This window comes from Sceloporus undulatus, chromosome 5 (genome assembly GCF_019175285.1).
Source record: "Sceloporus undulatus isolate JIND9_A2432 ecotype Alabama chromosome 5, SceUnd_v1.1, whole genome shotgun sequence".
Classification (NCBI taxonomy): Eukaryota; Metazoa; Chordata; class Lepidosauria; order Squamata; family Phrynosomatidae; genus Sceloporus; species Sceloporus undulatus.
In genome coordinates this window covers 177,984,780-178,010,408 of record NC_056526.1, presented here as the reverse complement: position 1 = coordinate 178,010,408, position 25,629 = coordinate 177,984,780, and the positions used below count along the sequence as shown (strand labels likewise).

General features: G+C 40.1%; 2 protein-coding genes across 5 annotated transcripts in view; one reads left to right on the top strand and one right to left on the bottom strand.

Annotated features, from left to right (window-relative positions):
• Positions 1 to 21,342, top strand: part of AFF1 (AF4/FMR2 family member 1) — a 151,268-nt gene extending 129,926 nt beyond the window's left edge. For 2 of the 4 annotated variants that reach the window (XM_042470216.1, XM_042470215.1), the window contains exons 11-21: positions 550 to 1,476; positions 3,667 to 3,761; positions 5,484 to 5,739; positions 6,473 to 6,564; positions 8,211 to 8,274; positions 10,923 to 11,059; positions 12,015 to 12,086; positions 13,065 to 13,158; positions 14,968 to 15,011; positions 15,933 to 16,162; positions 17,542 to 21,342. In XM_042470216.1, coding sequence (XP_042326150.1) covers positions 550 to 1,476; positions 3,667 to 3,761; positions 5,484 to 5,739; positions 6,473 to 6,564; positions 8,211 to 8,274; positions 10,923 to 11,059; positions 12,015 to 12,086; positions 13,065 to 13,158; positions 14,968 to 15,011; positions 15,933 to 16,162; positions 17,542 to 17,663 — 2,133 coding nt within the window. In that variant the 3' untranslated portion in view covers positions 17,664 to 21,342. The remainder of the gene's footprint in view (positions 1 to 549; positions 1,477 to 3,666; positions 3,762 to 5,483; positions 5,740 to 6,472; positions 6,565 to 8,210; positions 8,275 to 10,922; positions 11,060 to 12,014; positions 12,087 to 13,064; positions 13,159 to 14,967; positions 15,012 to 15,932; positions 16,163 to 17,541) is intronic. The other 2 variants (XM_042470217.1, XM_042470218.1) reach the window with 2 other exon arrangements.
• The window catches only part of KLHL8 (kelch like family member 8), a 61,413-nt gene that overhangs the window by 6,955 nt on the left and 28,829 nt on the right, over positions 1 to 25,629 (bottom strand). The window lies entirely within an intron of this gene.

The window sequence follows — 25,629 nt, the reverse complement described above, 5'->3', positions numbered from 1 at the left end:
GAGGACAGAGGAACTAGAGGGGTGAAGCTTTCTGCCTGAGCCTTGGATCACACGGGAAGATTTCTGTGGGAGTTGCCATTATTGGTCCTTTGGGGCTTGCTCAACATAAAATACAGACCAAAGAGAGGAATGGGAATAGCAGATTTTTTTAAAACTGAACTCTCCTTTTGGCATATACAGTGGGCCCTTGGTATCCGCTGGAGTTTGGTTTCAGGGCTCTCCATGGGTATTGTTTAAGGGGGGGGTATTATGTATATATGGATGTATTTTAACCTGTTGTACGCCGCTTTGATTGCCTGGCAAAAAGCAGGATAGAAATATTTTTTTATTTTATTTATTATTATTACCAAAATCCGTGGATGCTCAAGTCCCATTAAATATAATGGCATAGTAAAATGGAGTTCCTTATATAAAAGAGCAAAATCAAGGTTTGCCTATGGGAATTTGTATATTTTAAAGTATTTTCAAGTCGTGGATGCTTGAATCCATGGATAAAAAAATCAGTGGATAAGGGGGGCTGACTAATTGGTTTTCCTTTCTCTTCCACAGCCTGATCCACAAGCATCTACCAGATGGCAGCTGAAAAACTGGCTGAGACCCAATGAGAGTGTGCTTGAAGATGACCATAGCAGGGGAAGTCTCCAGGAGGGCAAAGGGCAAGAGAAAACTTTCAGCTCTGGGAGTTGCAACAGCAGCAAAAGGGAATGTCCCCCACCAGCAGACAGTCACTCCAAAACTGGCAGCAAAGCTCCTATTCCTGGCCCAGAGGTACACCTCCCTACCAAGCGGAGCTACCAGAAGCCTCCTGTGCACACGGAGGAGCCCTTCCACCAGACTGTGGGGAGCAAGCAGCCTCGGAAGTCCATCAAAGCTACGGTACCAGAGGAGCCAAAGAGAGGCTTGACAGTAGAAAGTGAGCCCCCTGGCCCATATGGGGCCAAGGACCAGTCTTCCAAAGACAAACCCAAGGTGAAAACAAAAGGGAAGCTCAAGTCTGGTGAGAAGAAAGAGCTCAGACCTACTGCACCGCAGCCTTTGGAAAAGAAGAAGCACAAGAATTTGAACCCGACCACTGTTCAATCATTTTCAGATCGCAACACTGCAAAGGACAATGTGGTTGGCAGTGCCTTGGAACAATTGCCTCTCAGCCCCCTAAATGAAACCCCCAGGGTTCCTGTCAGCAGCAGAAGTAGCAGCAGCACTAAAGGGTCTGTTGTGGTAAGAGAGGACATTCACAGAGACAAGTTTCTCTTGCCTGTCAGGGATAAGAAGTTACTTTCACCCTTAAGGGATTGCCCAGTCCCTTCTGCACTTGTGGTTAAAATTGAACTTGCTCTTCTCTCACGGATCCCACAGCCACCTGGGAAGATGGCCTGCCCCAAAAGGCCTGAAGGCAGAGACAGCCACAGTATGAACAAGCAGGATGCAGACAAGAGGAGTGTGGATATGCCAAGCAAGTGTCTCAAAAGGAGGAAGGTGATCTTTCATCTACAATATTTCATATGTTTCCATTCATTAATTTATTTATAGAATAGAAATCAAAACAAAAATCACAAAATGTATTCCTTTTATAGTTTTTTGTGGGTTTTCAGTCTATGTGGCCATGTTCTAGAACAGTTTATTCCTGACATTTCACTGGCATCTGTGGCTGGCATCTTCAGAGAATGCCTTTTAGTTTGGCTTTCAGTTCTTCCTAGGAATGTGTTCCTTTTACTTTGGGTTTCAGTGCTTCCTAGGAATGTGTTCAGCATAGCTCAGCCTTTATAACCTCAACTGAACACACAGGGCTCGTACGAGCTATGAAATTTTAGATAGCTCAATCAAAATATCAATCTAATATGCAGTGTTGGAGGAAAAGGGGAAATACCATGTTAGGGATTTTCCAAGAAAGAAAGGGGGGAAAAAAGCAGGGGGCTGAAAATCAAACCACATATTTTGGAGCGCCTGCCAAGGCCCCAACATCCTGGCAAAGCCCACTAGCGTTGCCATGTGTTTGTGTCCTTCAGCTGGGCCTTTCAGCTATTGCTTCCCACAGATGTTCCAGGACACTGTGGAAAGTTTTAAATGATTTATGATGCTCCACTACTGATGTGAAGTGTATTGTATACTCCACTGGTTGGTCTGTCTAGCAAGATGCAGAAAGGGCAGGTAAGAGAAACTAAAAAGAGTTGAGTATTGGGTTTAAAGACAACAGAGTGCATGGGACATGAATTTATGGTCCCAGATTTAATCCGTGTGTGTGTGTGTGTGTGTGTGTGTGTGTGTGTGTGTGTGTATCTATCTATCTATCTATCTTGGGGTAATCATTGCTAGTTGGCATAGAACACTGGCCTGGATGGAAGAAGGATAACTTTGCATGCTTCAGACATGATAAAACATTCACAAAATTCACAAAAATAATGAAGAGTGGAACATTGCTGTCTTATAATCCTAGAACTCCAGATTACCCCGTCATTTTAGACTAGCTTCAGGGCAGATACATGCAAGTGTTATTTTATGGCAGATATTAAGCATTGCGAAGAATCTAGGGAAGAAGCACTGTTAACAGAGAATTTGGGGAAAGATTTGCAAATCTTTTCCCCCAGTTTCTGGTTCAACAGTGCCTGTCGTGGAATGAACTTCACTACTCTGAAGTTCACTGGTTATTTGGGGCTCCCAGACTTCACTGTAAGTGGAGGCTATAAGTTTTTTGTGGGTTTTTCGAGCTATGTGGCCATGTTTAGCAGAGTTTCTTTCTGACGTTTTGCCAGCATCTGTGGCTGGCATCTTCAGAGAAGCTATAAGCTTTGTTTCATAAGAGTTCTCCAAAAGCAATGAAGAAACTATACGAAATGAAAATTTTGTATGAACAATTCCTTGCAATACAGATTGAGTCTCCTGTATCCAGAATTCCAAAATACTGTAAAATCCAAAATTGTTCACATGGGTGGCTGAGGTCGTGACAGCTTTGTCTTCTCATTATTCAGTTTACATAAACTTTGTTCCATTCACAAAATTGATTATAATTACCTCCAGGCTATGTGTATATGAAACATAAATGACTGTCCTGTTTAGAATTTGGTCCCATCTCTAAAATAATCTCATTATGGATATGCAAATATTCTAAAATTAAAAAAAAATGAAATCCAACTCACTTATGATTTCAGGCATTTTGGATAAGGGAGACTCAACCTGTACTTGCCCTGAAAAAAAATTACTGTGGGCATCTGCATGGCAGTGATTGGTAGAAGCATATAAAAAAGCAATGGCTTTCAAAAGCATAGTGCTGTAGGCCAGGCGGAAAGCTCTTGGGGCATATTTTATCCTCAGGCTTCCATTTTCTCATATCTACTGTAAACTGCATTACAGGTGATTAGACTTAATGAAGGATGCCACAGTCCTGAGTTTATAAAACCTAGGCAGGAGTGTTGATAACGGTGGCTTGGAGGCCTCTCATTCAGAGGCTCACCATAAGTAGAGACCAACTTAATGGCAATTAGCAACAACAAAGTATAAACAACAGATTAGTCTATCTGTGGGACAGTAGCATCTTTCCTGTATGTGTCTTCCAAGTGACATAAAGAACCACAGATGCAAATCACTCATTCTCCTGCTGTGTGTTGATTGAGTTGGATTGGAACTTCAGTCATGAATACCAAGGTCTGTGTTTTGCCTTTTTGTCAACAGGAAGATGCTTTGAAAAATGATCAGAAAAAAGCCAAGCTGGATAAAGAAACCAAATCATCCTCATCATCAGGTCATAAAGACTCCAGTAAAACCAAGTAAGTGCAAAGCTACTGGGGAAAACATTTTAAAACAACAACAACAACAAAAACCAGCTTGGTGCAACATGTGTTCTTGTGCTTTGGCCTTCTGTTTTTTAAAATTTATGTTTTGATTAGCGAGTGATCCAGTAGAAGAAAATGTAGAACAAAGCTCTTGTGAAGGTGAAGTCAAAGGCTTTCATGGCTTGTGACCATAGTTTTCTGTGGGTTTTCCGGGCTATGTGCCCATGCTCTGGAAGAATTTATTCCTGATGTTTCATCTTCATCTGTAGCTGGCATCTTCTCCTCCAACCCTTAGTCCTTGCCATTCAACAACAGACCAACACACAGATGTACATGTAACTCCAACCAACCAAGGGTCACACAAGCATATATATACCCCACACACTTCCATGCCACCACCCTCTGTGAAGATGCCAGCTACAGATGCAGGCAAAATTTCAGGAATAAATTCTTACAGAACACAGCCACATAGCCTAGAAAAACCACAGAAAACTATTGTGATGGTGTCTTAGGCCTGTTACAGACTGCCAAAATAAAGCTGCTTCGGGTCTCTTTGGAGGTATGCTATTTAAACGATGCATGGCTCCTAAGAGTCCGGAGGTCGCGCCAAAGCCACACTCCATTCCTAAGCACTGGAGTGCAGTTTTGGTGTAGCTTCCGGATTTTTAGGATGCATGCATCATTTAAACAGCATACCTCCAAAGAGACCCGAAGCAGCTTTATTTTGGCAGTCTGTAACAGGCCATAGTTCTAACCTCTCTGAGTTTTTCAACCCCTGAAGGCTGCTGGGACTCTTTCCTACTGCCGTCAGTTCCAGAATTCCCAAACACGGGGCATTAAATACACATATTGCAAAAGATTTGGCCCATATTTGCCTTGCTAGTGACATATGTGGAGCCCTTGTGGTGCAGTGTCTGTACTGAAGCTACTCACTCACAAACCACAGTGTTGTGAATTCAATACCAGCTAGGGGCTCAGGGTCGCCTCAGCCTGAGGTCGCTAAAATGAGTACCCAGCTTGTTGGGGGCAATTGGTTTACACATTGTAAACCATTTAGAGAGTGCTTAAGTACTCTGATAAGCGGTATAGAAATGTACTTGCTATTGCTATATGTTTGTTCAGACTGCTCTTACCCTCAGATGCCTCCTGAAGTACTGCAAATTGTGTTCAGTAACATGTACAAATTGGATAAACTTGTATAAATTTGCAGGCCTAACACATTTCTCACCCATTCCTCTCTTTTTCACAGCAGATGCTGTTTAGAAGCTCTTGGAATATCTTCCTTGGCCATATACATTCAGCCCCAGGTGCTGCATGTGCTTTGGGAAGGAACCTGCTTTCCAGAGCAAAATTTTTAAAAACCCAGTAGTCTGAATTAATTGGAGCCCTTAAAATAGTGCTTTGGATCCTAGCCACTATAGGAAACAAATGGTTAAGGCTTCCAGAAACAATCAAGCCCTTAATAAGCTTGGACAGCATCAAATCATTTAGCTTCATTTCTCCCTTAAAGGCAAACTTACATGTGTATTGTTCCATGAATGTGTGTGTTTGCTTTTACTTCTGCATATTACCAGTATGTTAATAAATTGTCAGAAAGTCCCCAAGCCCATTTTAACCTTCAGCCTAAACAGAAACAGTGTGTTGTGCATTTAAATAAGGTCACACACTTTACAGTACACTGTGTAACGCAAAAAATATTTGCTTCTTCATCTCTAGGATTTCAAAGCCATCTGTAGAGACACAAAGAAAAGAGATGCCACTGCCTCCACTTCCTCTTTCATCTCCCATGCAGCCTGTCCAGAAGCCAGCCAAGATTGCTCAGAAGAGGCCAAAGGGTGAAAGCGGTGCCTGCAGCCAGCCTTCTGAACCCATTCTCAGCACTGCCAAGAGCAAGGAAAGCCACAAAGATTTGTCATCCTCCAAGCACAGGAGACTGGAGGGGAAGCCTTCCGAAAGCTCAAAAAGCAACAAAGTAAGTCTGTGAAACAAATTTCCCCATTATGGGTTCGAGAAGCAATAACAAAACTGTGAAATACTTGTTTCTGGAATTTTAAGGATAATTTTGGTTATTACCCAAATGGAATCTGGGTCTGGAAGTTCCAGGTCTAGCAAAATCACTACTGCAAGATTAGCCTGAAAATGAAGTAATCTTTCTGGTGACTCACCTTTAATCCAATATTCGTACCATCTAGACTAGACCACTTGAATGGTCTTTGTTAGTTACGCTGGGTGACTAAAGTAGGACTGATAATGGATACAGCCCTATAATTTTGTTTAAAACAAAACCACATGCCAATGAGTAGAGTGTCTTTACAGCACAGACTAGTATCAGTTTATATATTGAAAGCCATTTTTAACGTAGCTCTTTGGAGCAACAGTGAATGGAATAAACAGCAGACAGTGTTGGATTTAGTACTGTTTCCTGTCATTGCTGGAAACAAAATAAAGCTCTTTTTGTGTAGAATGATTAGTTTGGGATTTTTATTTTAAGAAAAGCATGAAGCTTAATATTTTCACCAATCTAGGGGGAAAAATCTCATATCCTGCATAATTGGAAACCAAGCTTCATTCTCTGTTTTAAAAAGAGAAGGGGGAAAGGGGAGGAGGATATATAAAATGCATGTTTATCTCCGAAAGCATTTTTTTTCCCTTTGACTTCCCTTCTGAGTACAGTGATCTGACACAATTCATATCTGATTTCCCAGGGATCTGCAGAGGATGTTCCAAACCCTTTCCCAGTGCCTTCTTTGCCAAATGGTACCTCCAAGCCAACAAAACCTCAAAGCAAGCCGCACAAGTAAGAATAAGTTTCTGGCTTGGATGCATCATCTGAGTTTTTCCTTATCCTTCTTTTTCCTTCCCTTGTAAACAAGCTTTTTTTTTTTTTCCTTTCTCCTTAAAAATCCTGTGCTGTCATCCAGGTTTTTTGCAAAGATCCTATGACTGTCATTTTGCTTCTCCATCTTACACTTTCATCTCAAATGACTTGTACATTTGAACTAAAATATCTTAGGATGATAGCCTCACAGTTCAGGACACCTTCTGATGCAGTCCATGTTTTTATCATGTGTGTGTCAGGCATAGATGGGTTAAACAAAAATATAGCTCCATTTGTCCCATACATTTGGCCAGATATCTTCACTGCTTTAAAAAAAATCATCCAATCAAATTTAAACATAAATCTTGCACACAATTATAGGATTAATTCTAATTGCATCTGGAGAAAGTAACTCTTACACAAAATGCATAACCATTTATGGACCTCCGTTTATCATTTTTTAATATTCATATCTTATATGAGATCCAGTGTGGTGTAGTGGTGTGTATGTTGGAGATTACTGTTCAGACAAGAAAACCTGCTGGGTGGCATTGGGCAAGTTACATACTCTCAGCCCCAGAAAATTCTGGGATACCTTCATCTCAGGGTTCCTTAAGTTGGAAATGATTTGAAAGCATACAGCAGCAAGACCATCTTATATTGTTTTTTATTCCTAGATAAGTGAAAATTCAAGTACTTTACAGTAGCAAATATTAATTTTCTAGCCCTTCACTACCCTAATAATTCTTTTGATTATAATGATTTACACTCTGGTTCTTCATAAAGCTGTTATTCAAACCATCCCACTTATTATGGTTGGATGATCAGTTATCCAGAATTAATTGTGAACCTTCTTGTCCCTTTGTGTCTCTTTAATATAACCACCACTTTTCACATACATTTCCAAATTCTTAATTGTACATCATTAAGCATTAGTGGTTATTCATCATGTGACAATTCACAAAAATGCACCTTATATTTCTGAATAGCCTTTCTAGCAGTACCAATCAAGCTAAATCAAATGTTCTCTTAAAATCCATGGGGAGTGAAGAGGATTTTTAAAAACCCCTTAAAGTTCATGAATTGACTCAATTCAGCAGTTTAGTTAATGACACACTGCCAGGTGGACTCTGGCTTGCTAGCCCAGCATTCCACCCTGAACAAGCAACTAAATCAACTTTATTGTAGAGTTCTTACAGAAACATACAGTGGCAGCATTTCTGCATCAAAAGGCCATGATATACATACAAACTCACCAGTAAAGTACAGTATACTATTTCCAAACTGTGCATGTCGCACTTGTTCCTTGTTTCTTATTCTGGTTTTTTGGCTGTTATATCAGCAGAACATACCAAGATGTTTTGGAACATGGCTCACAATGCTTTGTACATGTTTAACTTAACTTGAAATCATGAGGAACTTAAAACATTTTCTTAAAACACCGCACACACTCATACATGAATAGAAAAAGTGGTGAATTTTCTGGAATGTGTGAACCCAAGTCATTACTGGACATTAGCTGAATCTCTCTCTCTCTCTCTCTCTCTCTCTCTCTCTGCACTCATCAGTTCTATTGATAAGTTATTCATTGATTAAAAAAAAATCATGTCCATGCCTTATTTCAGACTCAATCCAGTGGAATTTTACATAAAGGAGGCCAAAAGGTTGAAGCACAAAGCAGATGCAATGGTAAGGTCCTTGGCTTGATTCTGGATTCAAAAAATCGTAATTGTCTAATAAGAAAGTCTCCCTGGTATTATCAGAAAGTTTGCATGCAGATATAATGTGCTCCTAACTGTACAGTGGTCCCTTGCCTTACGTGGGGGATCCGTTCTGGACCCCGCCATGTAAGGCAAGTTCCGCCTATACTTGAGTTCCATTGAGGATAATGGGGCTCGTGCACATGGTGGCACGTGCGCCACTGGCACACACACCATTCATTAAATGGCATGGGGCTTCCAGCAGAAGCTGGAAGCTGCATAAAAGGCACCTGCGTATGATTCGGGCACACTGTACTTAGGCACAAAAAATGAAATGCATAAATATAAGACGGAGGATACCTGACTTAACAAGACTACATGTGAAATGGATCTAGGAGTCAACAGTGTGATGCAGCAGCTAAAAAGACAAACGCAATTCCAGGCTGTATCAATAGAAGTACAGTGGAAAGATCAAGGAAAGTGATAATGCCACTCCATTCTGCTGTGGTCAGGCCTCACCTGGATTATTGTGCCCAGTGCTGGGCATCACAATTCAAGAAGGATGTTGACAAGCTGGAGTGTGTCCAAAGAAGGGCAACCAAAATGGTGAGGGGTCTGGAATCCATTCCCTATGAGGAGATAATTAGGGAGCTGGGGATGTTTAGCCTGGAGAAGAGGAGGTTAAGAGGTGATATGATAGCTCTGTTTAAATATTTGAAGGGATGTCAGACTGGAGCAAGCTTGTTTCTGCTGCTCCATAGAACAGGATCCAGAGCATTGGATTCAAACTGCAGGAAAAGAGATTCCACCTAAACATTAGGAAGAACTTCCTGACAGTAAGACCTGTTCAACAGTGGAAGACGAGCCCCTTGGAAAGTAATGGAGTCTCTTTCTTTGGAGGTCTGACAGAGGCTGGATGCCCTTGGGGTCTCTTCCAAGTCTGTGATTCTATGATTCTAGTAAGAAGTAAGTGTATCAAGGGTACAGTGATAACCTTATTTAAAACACATTTTAGTAAGTAAGCATGAGGCAACTCAGAAAGGCAAGCACTATGAAGAGAGCAAAAGGTAAGATGGGCATCTGAGGTGAAATCATACTAGTGCTACAAGCTTACTATGTGTTAATAGAAATAACAGTACTGTATTTCTGGATGCCTTGGCCAAATCATATTGTCTCTCAACCAGAGCTCTCATCTGTGAAAAAAGAGGAACGATGTAACATAATTTGAAGGTTGTTTCAAATGCAAAACAGAAACACGATGGTGTTCTATAACTCAAACATTAACATTTTAATTTCAGTTAACACGATTCCACTTTTCACAGTGGAATCTTTTCAGTTTGGTCTTTATTCACTGAATTTCTTTTATCATTTTAATCGATATTCACTGCTGTCCACTTTTGAATACTATCAGAAAGGTGGGATACAAATTTAAAAAGTTAAAAAAAAATGCAGCAAAAAATAATACTAATAAATAGTAGTAAAGCAAAGTTGGTTTTAATCATGGCATAACATCAGTACAAAGACTGCTTTGAGATCTTTTGGCGAAAGGTGATATAAATATTTTAAATAAGTGAATTGGAAGGTTATGAGAATGCAGCAGACTTTGTCATTTCAGATAGCAGGTAGGTAGAAATTAATTTTCAAAAGCTCAATTAATTTTTGAAAAAATATCATGCATGTAGAAAGCTAGCACTGTTAGCAGTAGACTGTCCTAGAAAATCTCCTCTTTGTGTTTTAATTTGCAGGGATATTTAAAAAAAACATTTAAGAAACATTTGAGGGTTTCTTCCCCTTGCAGCCTGAATCATAGATTTATAGAGTCGGAAGTGGAAATGAGGCTGTAGCTCTTTCCTGGTTTCTGTTTTGTGTTTGTGTTATAGCAGGGCAGAATATTGGGATCTGGCTTTTTGATGCAGAGAGAACTGAATAATATTCATTCCATTGTGTACCACAAAAGTTATATGCTCTTGGAACTGAACCAATCAGCTGTTATTTTGTTAAAGACTGAACTAGTACAATGCTATTCACAAATGTGGGACTGATTGAAGTCCATTTTTGTCAAGGGAAATGTTCTCTATATGTGATAATTCCTTTTTATTTTGGATGCAATGGAAGGCCGTACCAGCAAGCAATTAACAGCATTATGCTCAGTCTTTGCTTATTTGCTTATGAAAATAGAGTCTTGCCTTTTAAGAGCTTCTGGGGCCTTAATTTCCTTCTGGTTTAAAAAATGTGAACAAGCTAAAAGCCAGCCCTGTTGTGTAATCCCATTCACTTTTAAGTAGTGTGTAGGAAAGCAACCTGATTGCACCATTTTTAAGTGTGTTGACATAATCATGCTAATTGCACAGTAAATATGTTCAGCGGTTGAAAATTTGTGTCTTTGGACAGCCCTGTTAAATGGTGAAGTTAAAAACTTTTTTTTACATTATAGATACCTTTCTTGGCGATCTCCTAAATTCAAGCTTACTGATCATTTAGTGAGGTGAAAAGTGTCTTTGAACAGAGCTCAAAATGGATTAAAATAGTGACTCTAGGATTTCTCATGCCCATATTCAGGTTGGCTATTCAGGGAAGGAAGTAACCAAAGCTTCTAGATGCTTCTTAACTGATCAACATTGTTATTTTCCCTTACAGACAGATAAAGTTGGGAAGGCCTTCAAGTACTTGGATGCTGCCTTGTGTTTCATTGAGAGTGGCATTGCAATGGAGTCAGATCCCTTCTCACCAAAGCCAGCCTACAGCATGTTTGCAGAGACCATAGAACTCATCAAGTAAGTGGACAGCTATTTCTATGAAGAAGCATAACTTCCATGCACCATTTTGGCTGATTTGGGGTCATTTATTTCTTTTGGGGTTATTTCTTTTGAGGGGAGGTTTTGTGTGCTCTGGGGCATTAGGGGAAGCAAATGGACACATTTTTGAATGGTTTTGGGACACTTTTCAGGCAAGAGGAGCCCAAAAATTACCATTATTTCTTCTTAAAATGGAGGGGGGTGGTTTTGTGGATTTCTAGGGCTGCCTTTTCAAAGGGGCTCATGAGGGCCATGGCTGACAATATGCCCTCTCTTGATCTAGAGGAATCAAAGCCTTACCCCAAATGTCCCTAACAAAACTCCAGAATCTCCCCATTTCCCCCTCTTTGTACTGTTAGAGCAGCCAGAGTTAAATAATTTCCCCTCCATGGTTCAGGCTCCCCAAAGTCCTGGGGGCCATATTATTGTGTGTGTGTGGTGTGCCTTCAAGTCATTTCCAACTTATGGTGACCCTATCATGGTGTTTCCTTGGCAGGATTTGTTCAGAGGAGGTTTGCCCTAGCCTTTCCCTGTGGCTGAGAGAGTGCGACTTGCCCCTGGTCACCCAGTGGGATTCATGGCCACATTGGGAATTGAACCCTGGTCTCCAGAGTTGTAGTCCAACACTCAAATCACTATGCCAGCTGGCTCTATGTTACTGTACCTTACTTTATATTCACAAAAGGGAAGTTATTACTGTTAACTGTAGATGTAACAGCTAGATGTGGGCTAGTTGAGAAGAAATTTAAGCAAATGCAAGATGTGGAGTTTAGAAACCAGAAAGAAATGTTGGTGATCCAAATTAACAATGTTTCCTCTTCATTAGGTAGATGTAGCTGAAAAGAATTATTTTGGTCACAGGTTATATAAGTGAGAACTTTTATTTTACTATTTTTTTATTACTAAAAACAGTTCTTCTTTTGTCTTCTCACAGATTCATAATGGCATTCAAATCCTTTGCGGACCCTTCAACAACCACGCCTGAAAAAATCTTCATTGTGTTTTGGTGAGTGGGACATTGTTCTGAAGTGAAGTTTTTTAATTCGAGAAGAGCATGTTGATAGCTGTAGTGAGCTTTCTTTCACTCCTGTTTTACTTTTAATTAACATACTTGATTTAAAAGAAAATATGATTTTAAAAACCTTTTGCCTAGCCAAGGAAAGGCCATTCCTCAATCCTTTCCTTTTTGTTCTGTGACTATGGTGGCCTTCACCATGCTTATGCCATGCAGATGTGCTAGACCGCAACTCTCATCATCCCTTTCCAGTATGGGCACTGGCCAGGTGTAGGATACTAGGATGGGAACGGTACTGCCATAACCTAATCTTACCTATCTTCTTTATTTTTGTGAAACGATGTGTGAAGCTCACTATGAAAAATGTGACACATAATAATCATTTCTATTCTCTCTGTGCAAAGATGATGCAGTCTTAGATAAACTGTGTTGAACTGAATAAACACCATGTTTTATACTCTGCATTCACAGAGCTTGCAAAAGTTACATTTATAGGCTACCACTCTCAGAATCTCTCATCCAACTCTTTGGTAAACTCTGAGTGTGGTTGTTCAGAAAAAGTTAACCTTTTCCAAGCTCTATGAATGCACAGTATAAAACTTAGAACTTATTCAGGCCAACTGAATGCAGCTAAGAATGCATAATCTTCTCACATACTTTCCAAGCATAGAATGGTGTCCTGCATGATTTACTAGCTGATTTACATGTACATTCAATGCATTTTAAATAGATTGTTTGGGACTCTTAGAGGAGGGCCCTTGAATCTAGAGCAGAACTCTTGCTTTGCAGATTTCTTATATTTGGTGCCAGCATCATCTCTGCTTCAATGCATCTCAGGTTGCAGTGGCAGAAGGAGATACCTTTCTACCTTCTGTTGGTGCCAGCAGGTCAGAGCCAGACTGAATAAACCAATAATCTGATTAATTATAGGGCAACATCATATCTTCTGTGTTCATTGTGTTTTCACAGCATGCGCTGCCAAGCCATTCTGTACATGGCCATGTTTCGCTACAAAAAGGATACAGCAATAAAGTATTCCCGGACCCTTAATGAACACTTCAAGGTAAAGGATAAAAGCATTCATTTGAAGAGAGGGAGGCTGGTTCTTATACAGTTTCAGAACTTTAAAAAAAAAACCCTTGGAAATTAGACTTTCAGTCAGTTCATGTGATCTGTTTTGACTGGATAGTTTACTCATATGAGCAGTGAGCAGTGTAACATTGGAGCTGCAAACTTGTACAAGATTGCAGCTTCCTATCTGTGAAAAGAAAAAATTTGTGGGATTTTGCTTTTTTATTTTATTTTTATTTATTTTTTGCTGCATAGCAGTGATCTTATATGGATTCATGGCTCTTCCTCTGTGATCAGTGTTGGTCCTGAAGCTGAGTATATTGTCAGCACAGATTTTTTTCGTTCTGGTTCACATGTAATAGTTGTAGTTGAACTCCATCTGATAAATCTCACCGATATTTATCAGACAGAATGTACATCCTTTCCTCTCCCATTCTGTCTTGTTTTCTCTCATGAGCCTTATGCAGTGCTTCAGGGGCAGTGATAAGGGAACACTGCCTTTCAGTTCCATACAAAATGGGAAACAATGATTTAAGTTGTCAATACAAATCAAGACTGAGAAACATGGTTTGATCCTGGTTTGCAGATTAAGTTGTAGCTAGACCTTAAGTTATTATTTCCAGGTTTGTACCTAATGGGTAACTGTTGTTTAACAAACTCTTGAATTAAGGTATACAAAAGAGGAGAGGAGAGAGTACATGGGCACAACATGTCAGATGGCATCCTGTTAGTGGCATATGCTTTCATATGCGTACCGTATATGCATGTATCTCTCTTTTTGGACAGGGCACTCTGTGTAAAATTTCACTCTGGCAGCTGTCAATCCTTGGGAGAGTTTGATACTGATGATTGGGAGTTGGATGCAGTTTTGACTATGAAAATGCAGCTGTTCTGGGTTCACAGGGAAAGCAAAAGGAGGATGGACGTCATCTGTGAGACAACCCCTTCTTCCTCCCTTTAAACCAAGACCAGCTGCTTCTTTTAAATCTCCTCATCCTTGGGCTTGACAGCTGAGAGAGCACACAACTTTGCAGGTGGAGCATTACTCTTTGCCTTCCTGATACAGGATTTCAGCTATGGTCCGATAAGGTGTAGTTTATCAGACCAAGGTTGTTACTACTGAACGTAACCAGGTAAAGATTTTCCTGCTTAGGCAGGCCTTTGAGGGTTGACTGCTCAGGAGGAAAAGGGCATTTCGTGTGCTGTGTTTTATTCCCTGAATTTTTCTGAATATTTTTTTACTGCTATAATTTTTATTGATAATTTAATTATAACTTTTGTAGAGCGTAATCCTTTTACCAGTATCTTTACTATAAACCTTTTTACCTTTTTTAAAAAAACCTTTTACCACTTGTAAGTCACTCCAAGTCCCAGACTGGGAACCAGGGCGATATAAATAAATTATAAGATGAAGGTGGTGATGATAATGATGATTTAAAGCTGGCTTTGGTTAATTATTTTATTAAAATTCTATTTTAATGTTAACTTTTTGTATGTTAATGGTATCGCTCCTTTAAATTGTAAGCTACCTCCCAGTTCCGGGAGAAGGTAGAATACAAATAAATATTGCTGTTGTTGTTGTCATTGTCATAGTTGGGGAATATGCAGGTGCAAATCTGACAGACTAGCTCCATGTCTCTTAGAAATTCACTGTGTTGTGCTTTTATTTCCGTGTATCTTGGAAACATGTTTGTCCGGCTTATATTTAGTACCTTCTAAGAAGGCTTCAAGACTCCTAATATGCAAAGTGGTCAAGCTGGCATTAATTATGAATTAACTAGAATTTCATTTCTTCTTGCAGAGTTCTTCGAAAATTACACAAGCACCTTCTCCGTGTGTCGCAAGGTAGTACTGAATGTACACATATATCTTTCACAATATATCAGAATCCCTGTTGTTACAAAAGGAAGCCTGTTTGGGTTTTGTTTTTCCACTGCAGTCTTCCATGAAAACTCTCTCTCCCATCTTCTCTGTAACTACTTAAATGAGATCACATTTCAAGGGAGAGTTTGGAGAAGTTACTCTTTGGGCTATAACTCCCCCAATCCTTGAAACAGTATGGCCATGTTACTTGGGGGAGGGAGTTTCCTGGAAATTGTAGTCCAAAAAAAGTACAGTGGGTCCTTAGTATCCACTGGGGTTTAATTCCAGGATCCCTCATGGATACCAAATTCCATGGATGCCCAAGTCTCATTAAATACAATGCATAGTAAAATAGCATCCTTTATATTAAATGGCAAAATCAAGGTTTGCTTTTCAGAATGGATATATTTTTTAAATATTTTCAAGTTGTGGACAGTTGAATCCATGGATGAAGAATCCACAGATACGAATTTCTGACATCAAGAGTTGTTTGAACTGGTTAGGAAAATAATGTCTGAAAATAGCAAGGCTGTATTTGATGAGGTAAAAAGGCTGTGTTCCACAATGTTATGACTGCAGGGTGGCTGGTTAAGAGAAGCCATTTTACTGTCTAGACTTCCGAGTGATGTCTGTTTATAAACAAAGTGCGTATTCACCCGCAAGGCCAACATATAACAGATAGAGCACAATCTGTGTGCAATCTGTGCTTGAGTAACAGAATTCCAAAACTCATATTTTTTTAAAAAAAGTATTGTAAGAAGTATTCTCCAGATAAATGGGAATTGCAACAAAAATGTTGCATATGGGATGCTTCTGGTACAGGGTGAAGACTGCATTCCAGGACACTACTATGTCAGTTAATGGCAGTGATGTTAACATTCCTTGTTGTGTTTTATCCTTCAGGAGCACTGGCACACCTTCTCCTCTTTCCCCGACACCCTCTCCAGCCGGCTCTGTAAGCTCCCAGACAGGCTCCAGTGCCAGCAGCTGTGGAAGTGGTGGCATTGGTGCTTCCATCAATGTTCCTCATTATATCCCAACCATCACCTCTTCCTTTGTCAACATCACTTCTTATATTCTCTATGCCTATGATCTCTGGGAACAAGCTGATGTTTTGGCCAGGAGGAATAAGAGTAAGCATTGGTTCTCATGCATCCTCTATGACAGTTGTGCATGTAGCATCCTGAAACTCTGATTTTACTCAGTCACTTTCACATGTCCATTTAGAAAGGCTCCATAGCTCAGCAACATCTCTGAATGGTGGTGGTACTGAGAAGGGAAACTACCTGACAGTGGGTAGAGCTGCTGCTAATGCTTTTAACTTTTGTATATTTTGTTGTGATTTTATATTGTTTTAGGTTATTTTAATGGTTTTTAATTTTATGGAAATTTTTAAAAAAATTTGTCTGTGGTCCCTCCTGGGCATACAAATGAAATAAATAAATAAGCAAAGTAGATGGTAAACTAAGCTAGATGAATTCAGTGCTGACTTTGACAGATTCAGGACAAGGTAGCAACACATCTTCACATCAGTATTAGCAACAGAAGACACTGTGATGTGAAGTGAAAGTGAGCATATATTTGTATAAATGCAAGAAAGCACTGGAACAATCAGTAGTCATTGGCATAAGATCTCTAGAGCACATCATCTGCATTTTTACCAACACTTATCTGCTTTCACTTTATTCTGTTTTACTGTTGGGAATTCTATTGTATCTGTGGTAAACATTTTTTGCAAGAGTAAGCTTGAATCAGTTCTAACCCAGGACTTGGTTGGAGATGATGTCCTGTGTATGATTCTTTTTGGACATAGAACAGGGAGCTATTCTTATGCCCTTTGGAACGAAGCAGCTGGTCTTTGTCTAAAAGGGAAGAAAAAGATGGTGCCTTCCATCTGGGAGAACCTTCTCATTTCTTCTCTTCTACAGGCCCAGACCAGTTGCACCTTCTTGAATGAAGTTAATGAAGTCTCCACATTTTTGTGCTTGTCTGGATATATGCTACGTACTTTCAAGCATATCTTCATCACCATAAAGACAAGGAACTTGCTTCAAAAGTACACTGTGGCTCCACACAGGCCAAAATAAAGCTGCTTTGGTTCCTTGGAGGTATGCTGTTTAAATGACACTCGCATCTTCAGAGGCCAAAAGCTGTGCCAAAGCTGCACTTTAGTCCTCAGGACTGGAGCGTGGCTTTGGCATGGTTTCCGGACTCTTAGGGCGCATGCATCATTTAAACAGCATACCTCCAAAGTGTCCCAAAGCAGCTTTATTTTGGCCTGTCTGTATGGGGTCTGTGATTTTCAGGGAGTGCCTTTTTTCAACATCCTTAGAATTGTAGCAGTCATGTTACTTTTACCCATAAACAACAATGGGGAAAACTCTTTTATTTAAAAGTGGGGTATTTGGTCAGTTAACTCCTTAAGCAATGGTAAATTAGCAGCAACTGTTAAGATGTTAAGTTGTGCCAAATGTGAAGCTAATGTTTTTTCTCCACCTCTCGTCTCTTTCAGAATTTTTTTCTGAGCTCAATGCTGCCGCCTGCAATCTCTCATTGAACAGCAGTATGATCGAACTTGTGCACTACACCCGGCAGGGTCTGCAGTGGCTGAGACTGGAACCAAATACGCCTTAATGGGTGCTTTGAGGTGAGAACCTTGCCTTGGACTCTCTTGCACTTTGAATGCCTCAGAAACAGCCTCATTGGTGGACTTGATGAATTCAGAAAAAGCACCTGGAACAAGGTTGGATGAAGCATGATGGTAGAGATCTGGCACCACTGGAAAACTTTTTAAGGACTACATTTCTCTGGTGCCAAGTGGAGAAGAGGCCTCAAAGTGGAGGATGCCTTTCTTTCAATGGACAAAGTGCAATTTTCTCTTTTTATTTTTGTTTTCTTTCCCAACCCCTTCATAGTTTCATTGTGTCAATGGTCTATAAACATTTCTACAAATAAATAACCAGCAAGATAAAAACAAAAGAAAAAAACACCAATCCACATGAAGAAGTGCTGATGAGAAAGAAATCTGCCTCCCAAAGAATTATCTGCAACGCCTCATACTGATGTGAAGATGTTTGTGGGCCCAGCACACAATTTCCCACCACTGCACACTTTTTTTTTCCCTTTCATGCAAAACCAAAAAAGGAAGAAGCAATTTGTCATATGCATTCTGGTTGCAGGATGGGATGAACAGAGAAATCGGGAGCAAGGGAGGGGAATTCTTCAGCAGCAAGCCTTCTGTTTCAATGCAAACTGCCTCTTCCCCTCTTTTCTTGGCTTTTAAATTCAAAATGGCAAAACTACCTTCCTGTCTCCCCACCTGCTATCTGTAGCCTTTTGTTGCACTACTAATACCCTTTCCCTTGCTGGTTGGTGTGTGGCCCATGATAAGCTACCAGGCATTCTAGCTGATCTCCTCCCACCTGCCAATCCCGCCATTTTACTTATTCCATGTGGTGGCCACAGTGCACTAGTCTCAGCTGTCATGTTTTCTTGTGATATTGCACGTTCTTGGGGACAAAGTTCATAAAGAAAACAGGAAAGCTGGGCTGCATGCCAGAAGCCATGGTGAGCAGAGGATGTATAGTGTAGGTGATGTTCACCCCTCTCCCAGTGGACTGGCAACTTGCAGTGTGGGCTACCTGACCCCATAACCTGAGTTGATACTGCACTAATGAATTGAACTGGAATTGCTTGCAAGCTGCTGGCATTAAGTACTTCAAAAATGCTGTTCTGTTAGTTTTCCCTTGGTCCATTCAATGGACACACTCCACTCACAAAATGTTTCAGCAAATGGTTTTAGTCCAACCTTATAAAGCAAGCACAGATAAGGGTTGCAGGGTGTGTGTGTCTTTCCACAGGAAACTCTCTAAGAAATTCCTTTATATTTGGAAGAAGGAGGGCTGAGCAACCAGAAAGGCCAATACTAGCTGTACAGATGTGATTTTCCATTTTGGATCCTTAAGATGGGAGAAATGTTGCAGTGTACGACTCTGGTCCATTTCCTCTGAAATGGCAGGGCCAAGTGTTTGCCTTTGACTGACACTGCACTAGTTTCTATTTATCCTGACCATAGGATTTGGTATGATACCTTCCTTTTAAAACATTTCCATTTCCCCAAACACAATTTCCATTGGTTTTGGATTCCGCCTCTAGAGATCCAAATTAAAGAATCATCCATTTTGTCAAACTGTTTCCTCCTTGTATAGATTGTAGAATTCTCAACTGAAGAGTGTGCCTTGAGGACTGCTACATACTATAGCTGTCTTTTGACCCTTATTTAGTGTAATGCTTGTTAAATTTTTGTTCCCTTCTCTCAGTGGTGCCTTACAACTCCTATTTGCTTCTGTCTTCAGCTGACCAGTCAAGACAGATCAGTGGGAACATCTTCCAAATAAATTGTTCTTGAGCGTGGTACTAGATTTTTGTTTTTGGCTGACTCCTAGTGTCAAGTCAGTCATTCCTATGCTTGTCCCATATAAGAATAGAATTGCCTTTTGTATGGGGTAGAAGATGTGCTCCTGTTTAGAAGGCTCTGTTCTGTACCGCTGAGGATTGCTAAAATGCCAGTAATTCTCATGGCTCCTGCAATTCTAAAAGGTTCGCCTTAGGCTATTTTCCTCATCTCAAGGTGAATTATTCTTAGATTTTAGCATGAGACCAGCATAAGGAAGCAGTTCTTACAGATTGTCTTGGGAAACATTAAAGCCTTAGCCAATTTCAGCTATAAGGTGTAGGACACCTAAAGTAGATTCTATATTTTCCTCTTTGTTTCTTTTTTATATGTCAAGTGTTCCAAAATTTCATTCTGTTTTTCCCTTATGCTGCAATAAATTTACATCAGGAATAATAGCTAGAAAGACAGGATGAAAGAGGGAAGAGAAAGAACAATTTCTGCTTTTTTACATCTGTTGGGTAAGGAGATGGATCTTCTCTGGTATATCCATTCATATCCAGTTGGAAACAGTAACTTGTATTTTAAATCAGAATAACTAAACATTTATTTAGTCATAAAGAGTGGGGGGAAGAGCACATCAGGATGCTGGTCATTCTGCATTGCTGAGTTTTTGTCTGCCTTTTCTTGGTCAAAATTGCAGCATCAGGATGGGAGAGAAGGACACTTGCTTCCAGGAGTCTTAGTACAGTCTCCAGAGTTGAATGTTTCCAAGCTCCTAAGCCTAAGAAGCAGGCTAATACTAAATCTGCTTTTACTTTTAACTTGCAAATCATGTTTGCTGCTTCTCCCAGCCAACTGACCTCTGTAGTCTCAGGACTGTCCCTGTCCTCCCCACCCTGTTCACCTTGTTGCTGCTTTTACACTGTTAAAATATACATTTAAATTAACAATCTCCAGTTGGCAAGGGACCCACTTTAACCTGCGTGCTGAGCACTTTATCCAAGAGAATGATCTGTGATGCTCCCTCTCCTAGCCATTATCTGCTCCCAAACATGACTAAGCTTGTTCAAATAGCAACCTTTGTGTCAGTGCTGGTTTTATATCCCTGTTGGGTGATGCAAAAATGAGCATAGCCTATGGGCTTCTCCTGAAACAAAGGGAAAAAAACCGAAACAAACTTATTTGGGTCATGTCCAGGATGGCAAACCAATTGGAGCACAGGTTCCCTCTTCATTTTTGCAGGAGTTCAATGATCATGTGGACAGCCTACTCCTGTACATTCTGCCTTTTCTTTTTATTTCATGTGCAATTGCAAGGGAGAGGTTGATCTATATATGGATGAAATTCAGGAAGCTCGTATCCTCTTCTGGCATTTCTTCCTTTTTCAGTTTATATAATGAAAGACCAGCTGAATGAGTGATCAGAGAAAAAACACAACGTGATCACTAATCTGGTACTTGAAACTGATAGAACTTCCACTAATTCTGAGCAGGGGTTGGGAGCTTTCTATCTGAGGAGCAAGAAACAAATTGTTTTGCCATTTTAAACACAGGTCACTGGAGCTGAACACTCAAAGCAGCCTCCTTTCCCAGATATTTATTTAGATTAATGTATTTAAATTGTCAATGTTCTATATGTCTAAGATGCCATTATTTAATGATTTTTTCAAGTTCCATTGACACTGGAGATATGGGCTGAAAGCTAAATTGAAGACAATTTAATTATTAAAGGGCAATTTCCCCCCTCCCCTCCCCCTCTGTTTACTTGGTTTCTTTATAAAAATCTGTACATTTAAATTTATTATGGGGTGTTGTGTCTCCATCTTGTAAATAACATTTTTCTGCCCTGTATATTGGTGGTATTTCCAGGTTGATTTGTTTAATTCATGTGGGGTAATAAAATATGAAATGAAACAGCCTTTTGTTTGCAAATTGCTTGGATTTTTCTTTTAAAAAATTAATAAAAGTAGTTCCTCTATTGGTTTTTCTGTACACACACAAAGAGAACAGGGATATAAATTTATTGGCAAGGTAGTAGAGGAGCAGATCAGGTCTGTGGGGCTTCCAAGTGACATGGCATGCACAGCAGAGCTAGCTCAACAGGGACTGGCAGCAGGAGGCCAGCTGCCAAGTCCAACAGCTGTTATGTCCTTACTTCCTCTTTCTGCCTCAAATCCTGTGTCTATAAAAAAGCAAATGGCAGTGACAACTTACAGGCTACCCCTTGGTTGAGTAGTACTGTTTCTGACAAAACAATACAAAAACATGTTGTGTTCTGGGTTTGGATCTAAAAAGTTCAACAAGGCAGTTATGAAAATGTTCAGCTCCTTAATGGAAAAGCAAGTACTAAATCAACTCTGAGATAAACACGACCACGGGGAAATGATAAGTAATTGAATTTCACAGCAGGAAACAAACCCTTGAAATGATTAACCAAGACTATACCAAAAGAGAGCTAGAGTAGAAAATACAGTGCTTCTGCCCAGCACCTGAAGATTAGAGTGTGAAATAACCCTTTACAATAACTTTTATAAACTTGGGCTTTAATTCAGTATTGAATTTATGGATGCATAACCTATTTACCCGTGTATCTGAGAAAGGTTATGCCAATCTTCTTTCACACAGTCTCAAAGGTGCTACAGGAACCCTTTGCATACTAGTTACTCATCTGTAACTGCTTTGTATTCACAAACCCATCATATTCATGATTATGGCACTGTTGTCACCAATGCAAAACTCCCCAATCCTGCTTTATCAGGCAGCTCCCACTGCAAGTGACAGAAGTCTAAGTCTGTTGACTGGGGTGCAACATACCAATACCTCCTGCTTGCAATCTCCAGTGCTAGGAATTGCAACAGGGATCCTGTTTCTAATTGTGGTACCAGAGATGACTGGAAGGAGGGGGCTGGAAACTAGCACGATGCACCCCTACTGACAGACCAATGTTTGTTGCAGCGGCTGCTGCTTGGTAAAGCAGGATTTGGGAGAGTAGGATAAGTCCAGGAGACACCACTTAGTTAAAATACTTAACTTAGAGGCTGTGCAGACGGCTCCAAAGGAATAGCTGGATTGGGGCTGCAGCAACCACACACTGTGGCCCCAATCCAGCTTGGTGCCAACCAAGACTGGCAAGGTACTGCACATTGGCCATCGAAGGCTATCTCCATGACTGCTTTTCCAGGGCTCCTAATGGCTGGACAGACAAATGGGTTTGCTCTGTGGGACTTGTTTGTTTTGGGTATAGAAACTGTTTTTATAACACGTAGTGTACAGGGATTGTCTTGATAATGTCTTGAGCTCTTTTCTGCTACATTAACCAACCTGTATATTCAGTGTCTCTATGTCCAAAAGAACTACTCGTTTTTGGTAAATGGACTTCCCAGTGCACGTGCAAAATGGATTCATGCATTCACATGCACACTTAGGCTGCAATCTAACACCCTGTCAGGGGAGTGTAGATATCTGTGTGTCAACATTTTATGAGCGCACTATGCAACACTCATGCAGAATAGCAGCAATACGCAGCATGTCTCTGACTAGGTGTTGTGCAATGCTCAGTGAGCAATGTGCAGTGCATGACCATACAATGCAATGTTGCTGTATTTGCAACTTTGCTTCTACTGCTGTCAACAGAATATGCCTGTTGTGTTACAGTGAATAATTCCCCCTGCTTGTGTAACATAATCTGTACCTGTGTATCCCACCAACAACATCAGCCAATCAGTGTTTTCAATGCATTGCTAGTATTGAACAGTTGGAACTGATAGCTCCCTTTCTTCCAAGGCTGCACAAGCAATACATTAAATATAAAAAATAAGTAAGCGCCAAGATTACATAAACTTACTGTTAGCCCATCAAGACAAAACAACAACAAAACCAAAATAAAACAAAAGACAAAACAGGGTTCTTGTTGACTTCTAGAGTAAGGAATCTGCAACACTGAACTATTACCCCATATGCTCTAAATTCATAGTTTATTTATTACATTAATTTTAGGTCTATTTGTTTACCAGCACCAGAAAAAAAAACTCCATGGCAAAGAATCAGCCATTAAATAGAGCACATTTAAAGACCACCACCACCACCACACACTAGGCCCAGGCTTGCCTCTTTCTTCAACAGTAATTTTTTATGTAATTGATGAACCCTAACTACATCCCAACCGCAGTCTTGGTTGAAATAACTATCCTAGGCTGCCCTTCTGGAATAATTAAAAAGATTCAGCTGAAAACCTAATGTGCAATAGAGCACTTTCCCCAACAGTCTCATTTCTACCAAATGCTGAAGAGTGGACACAGACTGAAGACTAACTGCTCAGCAACTGTTCCTATTTATTTTGGCAAAGGAAGATGTCAAGATATTGAACTTACTCCATATAAGGAGACCAAGGTCTGAAACACGCTGCAGAAATAATCCAGTTTGAGGCCGCTTTAACTGTCCTGGCTCAGTGCTTGGGAACTCTGGGAATTGTAGTTTCTTGTGGCACCAGAGCTCTCTGACAGAGAAGGCTAAATCTCTCACAAAACTATAGTTCCCACAGTTCCTTAGCATTGAGCCAGAGCAGTTAAAGTGGTCTCAAACTGGATTATCTCTGTAGTGTGTTTTGGAACTCGCTTTCACTTTCTCTCTCATGGCAAAAACATTGTAACTGAACATGAAACATGAAATTGACTGTCAGGTCTGAAACTCTACTTCAAAGTGCCTGCCATATGAACTCAGCCCTGTACATAAGCCAGGAAAGGAAAAAATATCTCCACACTGAAATAACCTTTGCATACTAACTGAAAGCAAGCCTGTGCAACACAGAGCTAATAGAAGAAGATGGAATAAATGAAACAGAAGACTAGGTGAAGATTTATAAAAACACCAAATTAATTCAATGCTTATGCACAAATAGTTTTTCTACTATTTAGTATTTCTTCTTGCCCTGAAATACTGTACAGTACTTTGAACTCTCTCTCAATCCTGGTAAGTTATTTATTATATGCAGAGCTGAAAAAACACTTGAAGCTGTATTGGGGTTTGTGCTTAATATAACTCTCCACGTAACTTTACATGCTCATTTTGCTACAGAATCCTTGTGTTGAATGACAATGTTCTGCAAGCAAATACAACCAAATGCACATCTGTACATATAGCAGTGCTGCACAAGTAGCTCTGTATCCATAACCTTTAACTGAAAAACAGGCATTCTGAATCACAACTGCTCCTGTAAGTGACCTTAAACTTTTACGATATCAACAGGATTCTGGTCTTAATCTTGCAGAAGTGGGCTTTCATGTGAATGAATACATCACAGCAGATTCACACCACCCTACCCAGATTATATCTCTTCTACATTGAAGAAAACTAACAACTATATAAACCCATTGGGTGACTTTAGGCAAGTCATATTCTCTCAGCCTCGGCTGACAATGGCAAACCCCCTCCGAAGAAACCTGCCAAGAAAACCACAAGTTGGGGATGACTTGAAGGCACACAACAGCAAGCCTTATTCTCCTGCACTTGAAAAGTACAAAAAAGGGCCTGCGACACCTTAGAGACCTTCCAGGCTTCTTCCTGGATCACAAACATCTAGCCTACTGAAGATCATGCTTCAACAAATTTATTAGTCCCTTTTGGAGCCACAGGACTCTTCAGTTAAAGCTGAGGTTATGAGTAGCAATTTTGAAACTGAACCAAGCAAAATTTGGGCCAAAACAGCCTCTCCTGTTGCAAGTCCCTGATGATTCAGAGTCAAAATGTTGCTGGTCTTGTAAGTCAAGGAAGAGGACAACCGATGGCTCTTTCCTGCTCTCTACTGGAAGAAAATGCTTAGTGCAGCTTGCTAGATATGGGCTTTGAAATGTTTGTCATATAGAAAAACCTTTTTTCTTATTCATAGGCAGCTTTCTTCATGGCTTGTCCTGGCAAAAAAAGAGAGGGGAAAGAAAGAAGAAACTGAAAAGAGAAGGAAACCAATCGGGTTTTCTTTTTAACACACTGCAGGAAATTAAACTCCCTCCCCCCCCCTCACCATTCCCTTCTCCTTTTGTGTCGTGTCTTTTAGATTGTAAGCCTGAGGGCAGGGAACCGTCTATTATCCCCTCTGTTGTAAACCGCTCAGATTCCCAGTGATTGGGCGGTATATAAATAAAACTTATTATTATTACAGTATTATTATTATTATTATTATTATTATTATTATTATTATTATTATTATTAT